General features: G+C 42.3%; 1 protein-coding gene across 1 annotated transcript in view; it reads right to left on the bottom strand.

Moving 5' to 3' along the window:
- Positions 1 to 268: 268 nt before the first annotated feature.
- lamp1a (lysosomal associated membrane protein 1a) overlaps positions 269 to 20,226 on the bottom strand; it is a 46,980-nt gene continuing 27,022 nt past the window's right edge. The window contains exons 5-9 of the mRNA XM_067992478.1: positions 19,334 to 19,530; positions 11,092 to 11,214; positions 10,077 to 10,146; positions 4,798 to 4,968; positions 269 to 2,510 (exon numbers count right to left, since the gene is read on the bottom strand). Of these exons, the coding sequence (XP_067848579.1) occupies positions 2,371 to 2,510; positions 4,798 to 4,968; positions 10,077 to 10,146; positions 11,092 to 11,214; positions 19,334 to 19,530 (701 nt within the window). The 3' untranslated portion in view covers positions 269 to 2,370. The remainder of the gene's footprint in view (positions 2,511 to 4,797; positions 4,969 to 10,076; positions 10,147 to 11,091; positions 11,215 to 19,333; positions 19,531 to 20,226) is intronic.

Here is a 20,226-nt window from a genome sequence, read left to right as displayed (position 1 = left end):
GAACTAAATTCCCTGATAATCTGGGGTCTATCACAAATTTATGATTTATGTTTTAACATGATAAAGAAAACTGGAGAACAAACATGAAGTTAGGGCACAGGAAAGGAGAATAGCAGGACAACACGATTCCACTGTGGAATTTGCTGTGCTTGGTGAAATTGCCCATGCGAAGTGGCAATTTTATCAGAATGTGGAGTGAGATTATATGACAGAGAGTTCTTGGTCAGAGACCAACCTAACTATGTATTTAATGCAAACTTAAAACATGTTTGGCAGACAGAATAGAAATCATTTTATTGGTGCACAAGTACAAGTCAGGAAAATTTTCATCTCCAACATCAACCTGGATTACAGAAACAAAAAAACTCAAACGCAAAGTACAAAAAAGGAATGGAACAGAGTGCAAACAGGTCAAATCAAGCAGGTCATGAAAAAAAGAGCAACTTGCAATGCTGATGAAAACATTTCTTATTAAGAAAAAAGGCCCCAAAATGCTGCAGGAAATCATACAAGCAAAACCTCAGACTTGATGCAGTTACATGGTCAAGAATGCACTGGGGAGAAGGAGGGAAACAAAGACTTGCTACCAAGATGCAATCTTATAAACTGGGTTTCTCCATAACAAATGCTCAACACTTAGTAAACGATTGTGCGACAGAGTTAAGATTCCCTTTGTTATACAATTGAGAGAGCTGGCTAAATGCCTTTAACAGAAGAAGGGAAACCAGCACATAGCCCTTTGAGAAACAAATCCTTTATTAGCACTGTTAGAGGCAATGCATACACCTTATGTGCCAAGTCTTCAGTCGACAGTCCCAAACAAGCTCTTAAGCACGATTGCCAGGCTGAATTTTCTTTTTACGGTAAGACATGCCTGGAAAAGTGCGGTCACAAAAAATGCAATTGATTAAAAAAAATTGGGAGAGAACACAGAGTGCCAGCTCCTAACCATTTGCAGAGCACCCAATAGAGGTCACTCAAAAGCTTAGATCAACATCTTAAAAATATAACCCAGGAATAAAGTTTTAAATACCATAAACCAGTTTTAAAACATGTGGCCATCAAGTTAAACCAAGCTTAAACTATGCATATGTTGAGAGCGTTGGTGAGAACATCTTGTGTTAAATGCACTAGGTTAACCTTTAATCCAACCAACATTCTTCTTCAGGTTTACAGTTCAAAGTTCACAAAAAGGTGCACGAGATGCTTACCACTTTAATTGATCAGCATTCAGCTGGTTTTATTTATCAGTAATTACTGAAGTTGTTGCAGGATTAAGACCTAATGCACATAGTATGGGTATAAATCAATCACTGTGTGAGTGGTAACAGCAGTGAAAGGCTAGCAAGGCGAGAGCAATGTTGTGCTTTTATATTCTGAAAAGGTCAAACACTGCAACACAATCTGCACTTCAAGGTAGTTTTAAAAAAATGCCAAGGAGCAGACCACAAGCCCATTCCTAAAGGTCTCATTCCAATGATTAAAGAATACTCAACCCAGATTAAACCCAGAAATACCCCGGCCATAGTAATTTATTTCTAATTTTTTTTTGGGGTGGGGGAAACGGGAGAAAGAGGAGGAGAGCATAATTTGCAAGTAGCCTAATTTACAGGCACATGTGTTTGTGCATTTATGTATACATACACACACCCCTATGGAAAAGTTAAATCTAATTAGCCAAAAAAATCACTTATTAGCACAACACACCATTACAGTTTTGTAAAGCAGGAATGAACACTCTGTTACACAGCAGAAGTGTGAAATGTTATTAATTTACTCACAAACAGTCCTTTTCCAAAGGTGCTCTTACACTATACCAGCACAGCCTCTGCTGAAAAACTGATCTCCCTTGGTTGGCTGCACTCCATAATGTAAACAAGCCCGACCTCTTCATCTTACCCACTATGCCCACACTCAGGATAAAGGAACCGGCTGTAGAAACATAAATGTGGAAAGTCGGCACAGATGCCGTACCCTCACAACCTGAATTAAGTGTTTAAACCCTCCTGGCAACATTGCATTCTCTAATCAGGGTGAGCCTTGGGTTTCAGTTTGCATGTAACTTCCATTCATTTATTCCCCAAATGGGACACTGACCCCCATAGGTACACATTGTAATGCATTTGCAATAATATACCCCATCTCAAGACCTAGGGGTGGGAGGTGGTGGGGGGAACATTTCACCATATACGGTTAAAAACATATAATGTTAGAAGCAAGTTGTCAGGCAGAGGATTCCATTTGTCAGTAAACTTTTTTCTCTTAATTCCCTTTAACGCAGGTCCATCCCCAAGATTCCAGAGAGAATGTGTGCGCATTTCTTTGAAAAAGAATTAGTTACAGAGGTGGAATAGCTAAATCTATACGAGGTTAGATGGTTTGATATCCAGCGTGGCTCCTCTTCCTTCCAATCAGATAAGCAATCAACACAATCAGCACAAGGCCGGCAAGAGCTGCACCAACTATGATAGGGATCAACATGTCATCTTTGTCCATTTGACATTCTTCAGCTGTTCAAAAGAAAATTAAGGTTTATAAACCTAAATGCAGAATGCATACTTTAAGTGGCTAAGTATTGCTTTAATGATATTTAAAACACATGCATTTAGTTTCATGGTAAATGCACCCTTCACTTCTACAGATCAAGTTAATTGAGGCCAATAATGAAAGCCTTACAGTACAACTGAACACCTCTGCTACTAAAAGAGCATCAAATCCTCATAAAGTCTTTCATTCTTTAATGATATGCACCTACCACAGATCAGAAAGACTGACTTGCATTTATATAGCCGCATTCACAACCTCAGGACGTCCCGAAGTACTTCACAGCCAATGAAATACTTTAGAAGTAGTCACTGTTGTAATGTATGCAAACAGAGCACGGTCCCACAAACAGCAATGATATAAATGACCAGATAACCTGTTTCAGTGATGTTAATAGAGGAATAAATATTGGCTAGGACACCAGGGGCACTCCTCTGCTCTTTGACTACTGCCATGGAATCTTACATTCATCTGAACGGGGGCTCGGTTTAATGTCCTACCTGAAAGACAGGAGTAAAACCCAACCTGACCGGCTGCGGGGAAACCAGGTGCACATGACACTGCACACAGGTAGTGCTGCAGGTAGTCATCTACTCCCTTGTTCTCTAAGACACTACCGCACCTATTCAACTTGATCTGAAGCTAAACTGAAACTGACCAACTAGCAATACTCCTAACCCCACCCCGATGAAAACCCTGTGCCCCTATAGGGATGAGGAGATGGCCAGGTAGGACTGTGGTATGTGGCGGGTGCACATTAAAAAGACTAAAGTGCCTACAAGATAGTAATTATTTATCTTAAATTTATGCTTCGAACAACCAGACAGTGTAATACAGCCAACAGAGCAGTTCAGGAGGAGTGTGCTGGCGGAGGAGGAGAGCAAGCACTTTACAAGTTTCTTCATTCTTTCCATGATGCTAAGGATCAGACCATGGCTGTTCTCTGTAGTACCTACAATGTTTGAATATCTTCCTAGTGCCTTGGTAAACAAAACTGGACATAGTTTACCAGACTACAGCGCAGTACAATGATGTACTCCCTTGTTTGGTTATACACTGGAGCACTGTACAATGACTTGTATGTTGCTGTTTGGTTCTTTGGTTCAGCATTCTGTTCACCTTCTGGTTTGCATGAAACCAGTGTTGTGCATGAAGTGTTGAGTCTAATACTTCACCCGCAGCTATTCATAGTTATTATGACACCTATCTTTTCTTCCTGAATGCAACGTTTTACACTTGCCTGTATTAAATTTCATTCACTACTGTTCTGCATTCTTACCTGTGTTGGTGAGGGAGCAGAACAGTGATGCATGACATTTAATACATCAACACTGATTTGAGGGACTCCATTAAGCACTCCCCTACCCTGACATAACTCCCCTAACTACCTGCTGCATCCTGTCCTTTGATTTCTAACCCATTTCCAGGTTTTACTTTGAATCCCCATGGTTTTAAGCAACAGCTTTCATGTGAAATCCCGTCAAAGGCTTTTCCCATACGGCTTTTCAGTCACTTGTGAACCCACTTACTCAAAGTCAAGGAGGTTGGATCTTCCAATTCTCAATCGGTTCACAGATTTCCCCAAGCTTCTGAAGGGAGTGAGGAGTGTAGTGTACCAGTGACCCCATAGTGAAGGAACACAGCCTGCAGCTTCACAGCTTACAGGTGCTTATTTTATGACAGGGATTGTAATTTAAGCAATGCTTAAATCTACTGTGTCTGTTCTTCCTTCTGTTTAACTTCACTCAATAAACTTGGCTTAGTTGGAGTCAGATACGTGGTCTGTACCTGTGTTAGTTGCCTCCTAGCTGGAGAGATGAAGAGTGTACAGTGGTAATCCATACCACTGTCAGTGCATACCTTAAAGGTAAAAGCAGCCGATTGTTTGAGAAAAGGTAGCTGGAGTGAGCTTGAACTGTGACAGCAGACAGTAGCTATAGCAGGAATTAAGAGCAATAGCGAAGTTTATGTGGAGAGATTACCTACAAACATCAAGTGTACCTGGTTGAAGGCTACATATATCTGGCAGGATAAATGGAGTGTGTGTGAACACTGATCATGCATTAACTGAAATGCAACTGAATTTAATGCTAGCCATGTACGTCAGACAACTAAGGGGTAAAGGGGGAACTGAAGATACACTATTACATTAATCTACATACCAATTAGAGAAATATCAGAATACAGACAGCACGTGCTGTTCACATGATGCAGTTATCAAAGTATTCACATATTAAAATTGCAATAACCTACCAGTTCCATATTTGGAATTGTCTACTTTGAATGGCTGAACGTGGAGCTCAAATGCATTGATGGAGAAGTTTGGGTTCACTTGCAGCATCTGTTCAGAATGGCACATATAAGATTTGCCTAAAGTTGTCTGTAGGTAGGTCAGGCTGGTATTTTGCGCCATAAACTCCTTTCCTAAATGTAAAAATGTAAATTGTCAGTGACAATGAGGTGAGCTATCAGGCAGCATGGGCAAAATCACCCTCAATATTTGTATTTAGTAATTAAGAGCAAATCAAGGGAAACGGAAGAACTGAAATTCAGGCTGTTGCGATGTCTAGGGAGGTAATAAAAACAGAAATAAAAACAAAATGATCCAGGAGTAAACTGCATCCCAGTTATTAATCTTAACCTTTGAGTTCATAGAAGCATAGAATAGTTACAACACAGGAGGCAGCCATTCAGCCCATTGAGCTTGTGCCAGCTCTTTGTAAGAGCAATCCAGTTAGTCCCATTCCCCCGCTCTTTCCCTGTAGCCTTGCAAATTTTTTCCCTTCAACTATTTATCCAATTCCTTTTTGAAAGCCACGATTGAATCTGCTTCCACCGCCCTTTCAGGCAGTGCATTCCAGATCATAACTACTCACGGAGTAAAAAAGTTTATCCTCATGTCGCCTTTGGTTCTTTTGCCAATCACCTTAAATCTGTGTCCTCTGGTCCTCGATCCTTCTGCCAATGGGAATAGTTTCTCTATTTACTTTATCCAGATCCTTCATAATTTTGAACACTTCTATCAAGTCTCCTCTCAACCTTCTCTGCTCTAAGGAGAACAATCCCAGCTTCTCCAATCTATCCACGTAATTAAAGTTCCTCATCCCTGGAACCATTCTAGTAAACCCTTTCTGCACTCTCTCTAAGGCCTTCACATCCTTCCTAAAGTGCGGTGCCCAGAATTGGACACAATACTCCAGTTGCGGCCGAACCAGTGTTTTATAAAAGGTTCAACATAACTTCCTTGCTTTTATACTCTATGCCTGTATTTATAAAGCCCAGGATACTGTATGTTTTTTTAACCGCTTTCTCAATGATTTGTGCATATATACCCCCAGATCTCTGTCCCTGCACCCCTTTTAGAATTATACCCTTTAGTTTATATTGCCTCTCCTCGTTCTTCCTACCGAAATGCATCACTTCGCACTTCTCTGCGTTAAATTTCATCTGCCACGTGTCCGCCCATTCCACCAGCCTGTCTATGTCCTCTCGAAGTCTATCACTATCCTCCTCACTGTTCAGTACACTTCCAAGTTTTGTGTCATCTACAAATTTTGAAATTGTGCCCTGTACACCCAAGCCATTATATAAATATATATATATTTTAAAAAAAGCAGTGATTATAGTACCAGACCCTGGGGAACACCACTATATATGTTCCTCCAGTCCAAAAAACAACCACACCACTGCTCTCCGTTTCCTGTCACTTACACTACTTCGGAAAGTCCATATACACAACTTCAACCGCATTGCCCTCATCAACCCTCTCTGTTACCTCATCAAAAAACTCAATCAAGTTAGTTAAACACGACTTGCCTTTAACAAATCCGTGCTGGCTCTACTTTATTAATCCACACTTGTCCAAGTGACTATTAATTTTGTCCCGGATTATCTTTTCTAAAAGCTTCTCCACCACGGAGGTTAAACTGATTGGCCTGTAGTTGCCGGGCTTATCCTTCACACCCTTTTTTGAACAAGGGTGTAATGTTTGCAATTGTCCGGTCCTCTGGCACCACACCCATATCTAAGGAGGATTGGAAGATTATGGCCAGCACTTCAGCAACCTAGCATGCATCCCACCAGGTGACTTATCTACTTTAAGTACAGCCAGCCTTTCTAGAACCTCTTCTATCAAAGTTTAGCCCATCCAGTATCTCAACTACCTTCTCTTTTGGCAGCATCTTCTTCCTTGGTAAAGACAGATGCCATCATGCATAGGTCTCCTTTTTGGTCCCTAATCAGCCCCACCCCTCCTCTTACCACTCATTTACACTTTATATGCCTATAGAAGACTCTTGAATTCTCTTATGTTCGCCGCCAGCCTATTCTCATACTCTCTCTCTGCTCCTCTTATTTCCTTTTTCACTTCCCCTCTCTACTTTCTATATTCAGTCTGGTTCTCACTTATGTTATCAACCTGACATCTGTCATATGCCCCCTTTTTCTGCTTCATTTTACTCTCTTTAGTCATCCCGGGAGCTCTGGCTTTGGTTGCCCTACCTTTCCTCTTCGTGGGAATGTACCTAGACTGTACCAGAACCATCTCCTCTTTAAAGGCCGCCCATTGTTCAATTACAGTTTTGCCTGCCAATCTTTGATTCCAATTTACCGGGCCAGATCAGTTCTCAACCCACTTAAAATTGGCCCTTCTCCAATTAAGCATTTTTACTCTAGATTGCTCCTTGTCCTTTTCCATAACTAATCTAAACTTTCTGATGATATGATCACTGTTCCCTAAATGTTCCCCCGCTGACACTTGCTCCACTTGGTCCACCTCATTCCCTACAACCTGATCCAGCAGTGCCTCCTTCCTCATTGGGCCAGAAACATACTGATCAAGAAAGTTCACTTGAACACACTGCAGAAATTCCTCCCCCTCTTTGTCCTTACACTATTACTATCTCAGTCTATATTAGGATAGTTGAAGTCCATTATCACTACTCTATAGTTCTTGCACCTTTCTATAATTATCCTGCAAATTTGCTGCTCTATATACTTCCTTTAATTGGTGGCCTATAGAATACACCCAGTAGTGTAATAGCACCTCTTGTTTCTCAACTCTAACCAAATAGATTCTGTCCTTGACCCCTCAAGGACATCCTCTCTCTCCCCAACACTGCAATAATCTCCTTAATCAATACTGACACCCATCATCCATTTTTCCTTAACACCTTGTTTCCAGGAATATTTAGTACCCAATCCTGCCCTTTTTGAGCCATGTCTCCATTATCACCACTACATCATATTCCCTTGTTAGGGCGACACCATCACCAATAGGGGAAATTCAAGACTCCTGCCCTTTGACGTCAGGCAACCTGCCTCATAGAGGACCATGTACTTGATTTGTTCTTGGGATATGAGTGACACTGGCATGGCAGCATTTATTACCCATTCCTAGAAACCCTGAGGGCATTAGGAGTCAACCACAGCATGTGGTACTGGAGTCACATGTAGGCCAGACCAAGCAGGAGTGGCAGCCTCCCTGCCCTTAAGAACATTTGTGAACCAGTATTCTAACTGTGGCCTAACCAATGTTTTGTATAAATTTATCATAACTTCCTTCGACTTGTAATCTATGCCTCCATTTATAAAACCCAAAATGTTAAGCCCTTTTTAAAAAAAAACGGCTTTATCCATCTGTACACTCGTGAACCAGACCCATCACCATCTTTCCATTCCCAATTTTCCCTTGAAAATACATTACCTCTTACTCCCACAGTAAACTGCATCTGCCACCTGGCTGCCAGTTTCATTAACCAGTCTATAGCCTCAAAGTCTATTACAGTTCTCCTCATTGTTTGACAGCACCCCCTACTTTTAGGTCAGCAGCAAATTTCAATACCAGGTTCCCTATGCCCAAAAGTGGACTCAGCACTAATCCTTGGGGTACACCAGTTCCAACCCTCTCCAAATTATTTCCCACCTGTCAAACAACTTTTTAATCCATATTGCTATTCATCCAACACAATCTCCCAAATATTTATAACAAGCTTCCCGTGGGAACCTTGCTGAACACCTTCTAAAGCTGCCTGTACATCACATCTACTACCTTTATTTATAGTCACCTTAAAAAAAGTCTCAAATTTGTCAAACACTAGTTATGTTTAACAGAGGGTTTTCCTGTTATAAATGCTGACACAGAAGGGCGACATAAAATCGTGACAAATAGTAAGCTTTGTTGGTAGGAAGCACGTGCCATAAATTTAAAGTCTTGTATACAGCATGCACTTCCTGTATATATCAATTTATTTCCTGAGTCACTTTTATAATGGAAAACACGGTCAACATTTTATGAAGGGAAAGTCATGTGTCAGTATTTTGTCAAACTTAGCCGATGAACCAAAACTTAAAATGCTCCCTCAAAACAATTATCCTCTAACTAAATTTTCTAATGTCCAAAAATATTTGAAAAATAGAACATGATGCATTTCACAACATGAATATCCATTGAATTGTCTTTTGTGACTAAACCTTGGTTAATGTTTTTAATGGCCCTACCAACCAAAAACCTGGGCTTGAGCTTGCTATTTTTGCCTGGAGATGAAGGCGGGTCCTGCAGACTGAACATGTGCAGTATGCACAATTCCCCAGAATGCACCAGTAGCATTCAGCTAGCCAAATACTACACTGTTCCTCTTCAGTTTCTAAATATCTATTTTGTTGGATTCAAAATTATTTGAAAAAACCTATGGGACAAATTTCAAAAGCTTTACGCGGGCAAAATATATATATTTTTTTTTAAAAAGGGCGAGCAAGAAAATCAATGATACTGTACTGAATATACACCTGTTGCAACTTTTGTTGGTTTAGAATTATAAATACTCCATAAATTTCAAAAAGCATATTAAGCCCCAAAAATGTCTCATCTCATCCTAATATGGGCTCTTAAAGTTCAGTTAAGTTTTGAAAGTGAACAAAGCCTCTGATTACGAACTGTGTTCTGCAGGTACTTAAGAACTGTAATCATTCTAATTACTGACACCGATGAGACCAGGGAGGGGAAGGATAGAGTACCATCAGGCTCATGCCCTCCCAGTCCCCTCACAGCTGGCAGGCACCAGGGATCCAAGTAGGGAGCCAAATCCCACATTTTATCCCCCAATCTTGCCAAAGCTGAGATCCCTCCCCATGCTGCTAAACCCCAGCAACCCTGACACAGCGCAGCTAAACTGCAGGACCCAGTTATAGGTCCTACAAAGAATGTTTTCAATAACATTTTGTCACATCTGAAATTGAATGATGTTGCAGGTCTATTATTTTAAGAGCTGGTACAGGTACGATGGGCCAAATGGCCTCCTCCTGTGCTGTACGTACTATGATACATCAAAAGCCCAGTAGTAATTTAGTATTGGGCAAGTTATTTACAGGAGGACCGATGTTGATGAAGTGACAGCTCTTTTTAGGAGACAGAGTATATCAAATCTGTATTGTGTACACCCAGGTTGATCTGAATGACAGTTTTTCCACAACTAAATTTCTATCCACCACTTTAATTGCATCCAACTGTGCATTTTCTAAAGGTTGAAACTTACCTTTAGCAGGTGAAACAAAGCTTGTGGAGATAGAAAGTTCCTTCAGATAAAACTTGTTGATAGTAGTATTCTGAACAAAAAGACAACAGATTTCATATCACAAGTTGAATATGATTAAGCAGTCGAGTAACTGGGAGAGCTAGTTCTTTACAAAACCAGTGGGCACTATTTTGAAAAGGCATTGCAGAAAACAATTGTAAAGTCAGTAATGCTTCACATAACAGAACATCGCCTCAGGTAAGAATGTCAGCTTAAATAAACATCAATACCAAGTCAGGTATAATTCTCATCCAACAGAGGATTCTTGAAAGTTGGGTTAACAAAGTCCTAAATTTCCACATTATTTCTGCCAAGCATTTTTGGTAAAGGTCATCTATAAGCTTTGTATATTCAGAAGTCTTAACTGTGCAAGGAGTTTTTGACGCGGACTAACCCAATTTGCCACCTAATGATTCCTTTTATAATTAGTGGAGAAGATGGCTTACACTCGAGATCTGCCGTGGTCTCCCAAATTCAATGTATCTTCTTCATACCCAAGCAATGAAGACGATCGCCTCTAGGACTATTCAACTGACAAACCTAAACCTGGGACTGGGATCTTGGTTATTGTGACCCTATTTACCTCAATATGATTTGCGACTAAGCAGTTTATTCAAACGACTTCATCCGAGATCCACTGGTTTAGTGGGCAAATATACCACACCAACTGGTACTGAGTGAGACAGGCCAGGAAAGTCCCATATGGGCTCCCAGTCTGTGCTGAGTTAGTCAAGCTCATCCACGGTGCAGGAGGAGCACCAAGATGTTCTCAGCAATCCTATACTAGGCAGAAGGTTCTTCACTTCTGATTGCTAACCAGTGACTCCAGTGTGTCTCCAGAATTAATTGAGGTCAGGAAGGGGAGAAAACTAAAGAAGGAAAGGCACTTTCTTCTAAAAGTACACATCACCTAAATGAAACATTTATGGAATTTGTACAACTTATTTAAAAAAAATACTGAGCACTCTCAACTCACCACAACAAACAGAAAATTCAGCTTGGTCCAGTTATCTGTCAGTTGAAGAGATGCATGATCACTGCTACAGTTTCCACTTGAAGTTGTTATGTTGGGCTGGATGTTAAAAACTTTCACTGCAATCTACAAGAAAAATGTACTCAATATCATCAAAGTACTGTTTTCTACATGACAAGCTGCTTTTCACATTACAAGAACTTAAAGTGAAAGAAAATCTTGGGGGAGGCACTTCAAAGGAATCTCCTTTTAGATCAAAAAGTTATACTTATTTCTGATGCCTTAAACAAAACGTTAACATTGCCAGTCAGGCCTCCCTCCCCACTGGGCTGCTTTGGTGACGTTAACTGTCTTTAATATAAGTTCAGCCCAGAAGAGCTCTATTTTGAACAGAGGTGTAATTTCAAAAGGAACCAGATGGCCAAGATTGCCAACTCCATGACAACACTATAGCCTGGGAATGCATGCTGCTTCTCCTTTAAGGGGCTGCAAGAGCCAGATTCACATTCTTCATTGCAATAGTGCACGCGGTTTTTACAGCAACATTTTAATTCTCCCATCTTTTCTCTCTGCCAATTTCCCTCCTCCATGCCTAATCCCAACTCTATGTCCCCACTACCGTTCTCAATCCTATAATCACTAACATCAAGTCATGGATGAGTCACAACTTTAAGTGAATAAAGACAAAAGCCATGGTACAGTTATCAATCCACACCACAAACTCAAATCCTTTGCTAATTCCATCCCCTTCCCCGACCACTCGCACAGGCTGAATGAGACTGCATAAAACCCAGTGCTGAACTTCATCCATCACCAAGACTGTTTACTTCCACCGCGGCAACATCTACCACCTCAGCCCCTCTGCTGCTGAAACCATTATCTGTGCTTTTGTCATGTCCAGACTCAATTATTCCAATGTCGTCCTTACTTGCCGTCCTCACCCAGTCTGGCCTATATATGACTCCAGACCCACAGCAATGTGGTTGATTCTTAACTGCCCTCTGAAATAGCGTAGCAAGCCATCCAGTTGTACAATCCTGCTACAAAAAGTCGTAAGAATATAACCAGATGGACACCCGGCATCAGACTACTAGGCACCAGACACGACATAAGCAAACCAAGTCCAGTCGACCCTGTGAAGTCCTCCTCACTAACATCTGGAGACTTGTGCCAAATTTGGGAGAGCTGTCCCACAGATTAGTCAAGCAACAGCCTGACACAGCCATATTCACAGAATCATATCTTTCAGCCAACGTTCCAGACTCCTCCATCACCATCCCTGGGTATGTCCTGTCCCACCGGCAGGGCAGACCCACCAGAGGTGGGGGCACAGTGGTATACAATCAGGAGAGTGTGGCCCTGGGAGTCCTCAACATTGACGCCGGACCCCATGAAGTCTCATGGCATTAGGTCAAACATGGGCAAGCTGATTACCACCTACCACCCTCCCTCAGCTGATGAATCGGTACTCCTCCATGTTGAGCACCACTTGGAAGAAGCGCTGAGGGTAGCAAGGGCACAGAATGTACTCTGTGGGGGACTGCAATGTCCATCAAGGGTAGCTCGGTAACACCACTGCTGACCGAGCTCTGAAGGACTTAGCTACCAGATGGGGCCTGCGGCAGGTGGTGAGAGAACCAACACGAGGGAAAAACCAACTTGACCTCGTCCTCACTAATCTACCTGTTGCAGATGCATCTGTCCATGACAGTATTGGTGGAAGTGACCACCGCACCATCCTTATGGAGACGAAGTCTCGCCTTCACATGAGGACATCATCCATCGTGTTGTGTGGCACTACCACCATGCTAAACGGGATCAATTCAAAATAGATCTAGCAGCTCAAAACTGGGCATCCATGAGGTGCTGTGGGCCATCAGCAACAGAATTGTATTCCACCACAATCTGTAATCTCATGGCCCAGCATAGCCCTCACTCTACCATTACCATCAAGCCAGAGGATCAACCCTGGTTCAATGAGGAATGTAGAAGAGCATGCCAGGAGCAGCACAGGCATACCTAAAAATGAGGCCAACCTGGTGAAGCTACAACTCAGGACTACAATCAAGCAAAACAGCATGCTATAGACAGAGCTAAGCGATTCCACAACCAACGGATTAGATGAAACCTCTGCAGTCCTGCCACATCCAGTGGTGGTGGACAATTAAACAACTAACAGGAGGAGGAGGCTCCGTGAACATCCCCATTCTCAATGATGGTGGAGCCCAGCATGTGAGTGCAAAAGGCTGAAGATTTGCAACCATCTTCAGCCAGAAGTGCCGAGTGGATGATCCATCTCAGCCTGCTCCCGAGATCCACACCATCACAGAAGCCAGTCTTCAGCCAATTCGATTCACTCCACGTGATATCAAGAAACAGCTGAGTGCACTGGATACAGCAACGGTTATGGGCCCCAACAACATTCCGGCTGTACTGCTGAAGACTTGTGCTCCAGAACTAGCCGCGCCTCGGGCCAAGCTGTTCCAGTACAACTACAACACTGGCATCTACCCGACAATGTGGAAAATTGCCCAGGTATGTCCTGTCCACAAAAAGCAGGACAAATCCAATCCGGCCAATTACCGCCCCATCAGTCTACTTTCAATCATCAGCAAAGTGATGGAAGGTGTCGTCGACAGTGCTATTAAGCGGCACTTACTCACCAATAACCTGTTCACCGATGCTCAGTTTGAACCATTCGGCTCCAGAACTCATTACACGGCCTTGGTCCAAACATGGACAAAACAGCTGAATTCCAGAGGTGAGGTGAGAGTGACTGCCCTTGACATCAAGGCAGCATTTGACCGAGTGTGGCATCAAGAAGTCCTAGTAAAATTGAAGTCAATGGGAATCAAGGAGAAAAATCTCCAGTGGCTGGAGTCATACCTAGCACAAAGGAAGATGGTAGTGATTGTTGGAGGCCAATCATCTCAACCCCAGGACATCGCTGCAGGAGTTCCTCAGGGCAGTGTCCTAGGCCCAACTATCTTTTGCTGCTTCATCAATGACCTTCCCTCCATCATATGGTCAGAAGTGGGGGTGTTTCCTCATGATTGCACAGTGTTCAGTTCCATTCACAATCCCTCGGAAAATGAAGTAGTCCATGCCCTCATGCAGCAAGACCTGGACAACATTCAGGCTTGGGCTGATAAGTGGCAAGTAACATTCGCGCCAGACAAGTGCCAGGCAATGACCATCTCCAACAAGAGAGAATCTAATCACCTCCCCATGACATTCAACGGCATTACCATCACCGAATCCCCCCCATCAACATCCTGGGGGACACCATTGACCAGAAACTTAACTGGACCAGCCACATAAATACTGTGGCTACAGGAGCAGGTTAGAGGTTGAGTATTCTGCGGCGAGTGACTCGCCTCCCGACACCCCCCCCTTCCCCCAAAGCCTTTCCACAATCTACAAAGGCACAAGTCAGGAGTGTGATGGAATACTCTCCACTCAAGAAGCTTGACACCATCCAGGACAAAGCAGCCTGCCTGATTGGCACCCCATCCACCACCGGCGCACCATGGCTGCAGTGTGTACCATCTATAAGATGCACTGCAACAACTCGCCAAGACTTCTTCGTCAGCACGTCTCAAGCCCGCGACCTCTACGACCTAGAAGGACAAGGGCAGCAGGCACATAGGAACACCACCTGCACGTTCCCCTCCAAGTCATACACCACCCTGACTTGGAAATATATCACCATTCCTTCATCGTTGCTGGGTCAAAATCCTGGAACTCCCTACCTAATAACACTGTGGCAGTACCTTCACCACACGAATTGCAGGGGTTCAAGGTGGAGGCTCACCACCACCTTCTCAAGGGCAATTAGGGATGGGCAATAAGTGCTGGCCTTGCCAGCGATGCCCACATCCCATGATTGAATTAAAAAAAAACACTGCATTAATCTGATCACAGATAAAGGTGGCTATGTTGGTTAATAACTAGCACTTAACAGATATAAACCATAAGGTCACCATATACAAATATTTGTGTCCTTCAAACCATGTAATTTCTATGGCATTGCAACTCTAAGCAATCCTGACATTTAAGCTGTCTGCAATTTATTCTTCATGGTTCAGATAACAACCGAGGTTGTGTGACTGTTATCTAGTGGGGTTATCATGTACATGGTGATAGATGTGTACGATACCCCAAGCATGGATTGGAATGTGAAGATGGCAGGACAATTGGGAGAAACCCACTTCCTGCATTTGTGGTACCGTGAAGGAATGGGCTTTCAGCACTTTCACCCTGGAGCACGTGGCAGCTCATTCTGCAGCAGAGGCCCCTCACCAGAGGATTTACGGACTGTCTTAGCTTCTGTTGTAAATGCTCAGTCTGCTGCCCGAGAGGAGGGGACTGTCTCTAACTTCAACATGCTTGGCAACCAGTCATAGACATCAATCTAAAAGCTTTGCTAATCTGGCTGGTGTCTGCTTTCCCACCTATCAGTGGGAAGTACTAATAAGATAAGTTTATCCCAGTCCAATGAGGCTCCTGGAGGAACAAACCAACCAACCTCACAAACGCCAGCCACTCAGGCAGCACCTAGAAGCACGAGGCTAGCATTAAGAGGGCAAGGTGAAGCATGGAGTAAGATACAGCAGACACACAATGTTTCTATTGCACTAAAATTGATGTACAAGCAGACATTTTTGCAATGTTTCAGAATGGCTTTCACAAGGTTGCATGAATGGGAGTTGTGCAAGTTGACGTGCACTGAGAAGCGACTATAGGTGAAGGCATCTGTGTTTTTCAGATGAGACATTAAACCGAGGCCCCGAGTGCCCTCTCGGGTGGACGTAAAAGATCCCACGGCACTATTTCGAAGAAGAGCAGGGGAGTTATCCCAGGTGTCCTGGCCAATATTTACCCCTGAAACAACATCAGTAAAACAGATTATCTGGTCATTATCACATTGCCAGGAGCTTGCTGTGCACTAATTGGCTGTGTTTCCTACATTACAACAGTGACTACACTTCAAAAATACTTCATTGCTGTAAAGCGCTTTGGAACACCCTGAGGTGCCATATAAATGCAAGTCCTTATTTCTTTCTATTGGAAGGAGGAAGATGTAGGCAGGACTTCATGCAGCAGGCAGATGTGGTAGCCACAATTGGCACAAATGTCTCGCAGCTGAAAAGGGTTGCGCTCCACATTACTGCTGCTGCCTGTATTTGAACCTCTCTGCTGCTCAGGAGCTGTTCTCCTTCACAACCTCCACGAGGAGACCTCTTTATAAGGCAAAACTGAGCAACATGCAGCATAGCATCATAATCCTAGCAATGTTATATTTCAGAGCACCCTCAGGCCGATCCACACACCTGAAGCATGCCTTCAACATTTAAATAGTGTGCTCTCCGAGAACTCTGATGGCTGAAGGATGTTCTCAGTTGATGTCATTAGCCATAGCTGTAAAGGGTTGCCTCAATGTCCCAGGATCTACCCAGCCAAGTTCTATTCCTGCTGAATGCGGAAGCATGAAGGGAGGCTTGCCTTAAAATGATGGTGCTGTGGCAGCAGCCAGGAAAGCAAGCAAGCATTTTCTTGCAGGATGTGATGCTGCTGGTCTTTTTATCATGATGTGGAGATGCCGGTGATTGACTGGGGTTGACAATTGTAAACAATTTTACAACACCAAGTTATAGTCCAACAATTTTATTTTTAATCCCACAAGCTTTCGGAGGCTTCCTCCTTCCTCAGGTGGTGTGGAATGGAGGAAGCACACCACCTGAGGAAGGAGGAAGCCTCCGAAAGCTTGTGGGATTAAAAATAAAATTGTTGGACTATAACTTGGTCCTTTTATCACCATGGGTGGATGGGAAGGGAAAACAACTCCCTTGGCTGTCTATCGAGTTGTTTGTTACACAAAGCCATTGGAATATTACATCTGGACAGACCACCCTTTTTATGCAAGACTGTGCATCAACAAACCATCAATTGTTACACAGACCAGAGAGGATCACTGCACTATTAACTGTCATGTATCCCACCTCCAAACAGAATTGTAGATTTGATCAACCCACAAGCTCTCAAGACAAAAGCATGTTGGAAGTCTGATCAGAAAAGCAGTCATGGCTCCCACTTATTAAAAAATATTCTAGTGCCCTGCCCTCTACAATTTATATAAAATATGATCGAGAAATATTAACGTGGCACAGGGCACAGCCCGTGTCTGTCACAGTTGCAGATGGCGCTGCAGCTCCCACAGGAGTGATACCAGACACAGCTACCCCAATCTGTGGGGCAAACCAACAAATTAATCTCAGTCCAGTGGCCAAGGAGTGAAATATTGCCTCCTCTGACAGTATGGCAGCTTACATTTGATCCTCAAAGGGCATTAGTTGCAATACATGCCACAGTCTGCTTTAGCAACCACCTGGGGTTGGATCACTCTTTTGTAAGCAAATAGTGCCCAATGACAAATTCGACAAGAGCTCATCCCTACATTTGGAGTTGCAGTCACAGGGTCTGGGGTTATACCCCTAGGTGGTAAATTTAAGAGATTTAATGGCCAATAGCATTTCGGGTTTTATAAATAAGGGCGTAAGAGTATAAGACCAAAGAGGTGATGATTAGGCCATGGATAGGGTAGTGTGCACAGTTTTGGGCACCTCATTATAGAAAGAGGATTAAAGACACAGAGAGCGGAGTGTAGGTCCAACAAGAGGAGACATAGAACATCTCAAGGAACTCAGTGAAAATGGTCTCATGAGTCTATTTAAGACCTGGAAGGGTTAGTTTCTCTTAAGCCTTGTATTCACGGCAAAAGAGCAATTCCCATATGCAGACTTAATCTTCCATGAATCAAATCCTGTGCCCTAACCAGAGTGGGATAGCAGGTCATAAGATTAACACCCCTCAGTATTAACCTTTGGAAATCATGTGGAGTACCCACATTCTCCTGTCTGCTCCAAATGGTGGATAATGGCACACTTTCAGACCAAGGTACACAAGAGATTAAAAGACCTTTTTTGGATTGTATTTCTTGCACAATCCGATAATAAACAGATTTTTAGATCAAAGTCTTTTGTAAACCTTCATGATGCATTGGGAAATGTAAGCTTCTAAATCCATACCACCGATGGAATTCAGAGCTCCATTCAGAACTAAAGCAATCTACTCCTTGATTTGTATTGTGGGAATTCATGTTACAGTCAGACCTGTCCACACTCTCATGTTGAGGTGTCAACGTCTAGGTATTACAATCTTCCTGCAAACTTTCTCCTTCAGTGAGTCAGCGATTAGAGAAATTAATCTACCAGATTATGCAATAAATTATGTGCTCAAATCTGTGGCGTGAGGCTTTTACCCATGACCTTCTCACTCAGAGGCAAGAGTGCTAACAAGCCACAGCTGACACCGTGAAAGCGTTGCTACAAAAACTAAATCTTAATTTTTATGGTGCATGCAGTATTTATAAATCGGCACTGCCAAGTTATACAAATTTGGATCTGCAATAGATGAGTCAAATGTAATTAAGATTTTAAAAAATAAAGAGCATTAATCTAAGCTCTGTCAAAGGTAATTAGCTTCAGCCACCTGTACCATAAAAAATTCAGTATTTATGCAGCAAATCAACTGATGAGCTCAACATGTGAATATAGCTGACAAAACTGTTCCAAAAAGACATTATATTACATGCACTCTAAAGGGCTGAACCAGTCATACGACTAAAAACTAAATTGTTTTAACATTTTAGATTTTCCCCTACATCTACTCAAAGCTAATCAACATTAAATCGATCTACACAGCAAACTTATTTTATCCATCTAAATTGCACTCATTGGTAAATGAAACTTTCACCAACTTTGTATCTGATCAGATTCTTCCTGCCTAGGTAAGGCTGGTTGGGATGAATATCTTGGTTGTTTTGGGGCCAATACTCAAGATTGCATACATATCTAAATGACTCAAATCATTCCACAAGCACACAAGCCATTTAAAATAATACAGCAGTTCCATGGACAAGTACAGGACATGCACACCTTATGAGATTTATAAAGCGTAACTCAAATTATTTAATGAAACTAATCCTTGCCATCTCTTTCTCCAATCAAAAAATGTCTAAGTAGACTGATGCAGTTCACCATAATGTTATGGAAAAGGCACAGAAGGGGCTATATCATACTATGTTTATGAAGGATTCTTTTCAATAAGTTATTTTGGTAAAACACAATTTACAAGCAAATACCTCCCACACTACACTTCAAATATAAAGATTTAAATTGATTACCTTATTGTCTTGGGTAGTGTATGTAATATTGAGCTGTAGTCCCATCTCTGCAAGCAGACAGGTCCCATTGCTCGTTGTGACATTATATTTTCCTTGAACAGGATTCCTGGTCGGAGGTGTTGCAGTAGTTGGAGCCAGGGTGGTAACCAGTGTCGTGGTAGGTACAGTTGGAGTCACATCAGCGTGGCATATACTTTCTAAAAAAAAAATCACTCTGGATATAAATACATGACTTTATGAAAGCCAGGACAATCCCATATAAATAGTGCTTTACTATACAATGTACACTTCAATTACATACTAATAGAAAATCATTTGTGTCACCTAATAGTTCAGTTTTGTGTATTTTTATATAAATTTGAGAACATTTGTCTTAGATCCCAGTGCAAGTACCCTTTGTGCCTGATGGATTTTTCCACAATGAATTAAAACATTTTGCCTTAGAAATAGCACATGAAAGAAGAAGAAACAGGACACTAATTATGAAAAAAAAAATCACATTCTGTAGAATCACAGGCGGCCATTCAGCCCCTCGTACCTGCACTAAATTTAGGTCCCTCGAGAGAGCTGATTTTACACTCCCATTGCCCTGCTCCCTTCCCCCAGCTGGCTACCTTGCAGCAGCTTCATTCTTCAAGTAAAGCACCTACTGTGTATTACAAGAGTAGGACCATGCTGACAATAGGGAGAACCACTGAGAAAGATTTAAATTGATTACCTTATTGTCTTGGGTAGTGCATGTACTATTGAGCTGTAGTCCCATCTCTGCAAGCAGACAGGTCCCATTGCTCGTTGTGACATTATACAAACACCCACACATTCTTCCTTATTCTGTACTTGTATCTCTACTGGGCTACATGTCAGTTCTTTTTCATATTAGGCAGAAATATGAA

The sequence above is a fragment of the Heptranchias perlo genome, chromosome 11, assembly GCF_035084215.1.
Source record: "Heptranchias perlo isolate sHepPer1 chromosome 11, sHepPer1.hap1, whole genome shotgun sequence".
NCBI lineage: Eukaryota > Metazoa > Chordata > Chondrichthyes > Hexanchiformes > Hexanchidae > Heptranchias > Heptranchias perlo.
This window is presented reverse-complemented; position numbering and strand designations above follow the sequence as displayed.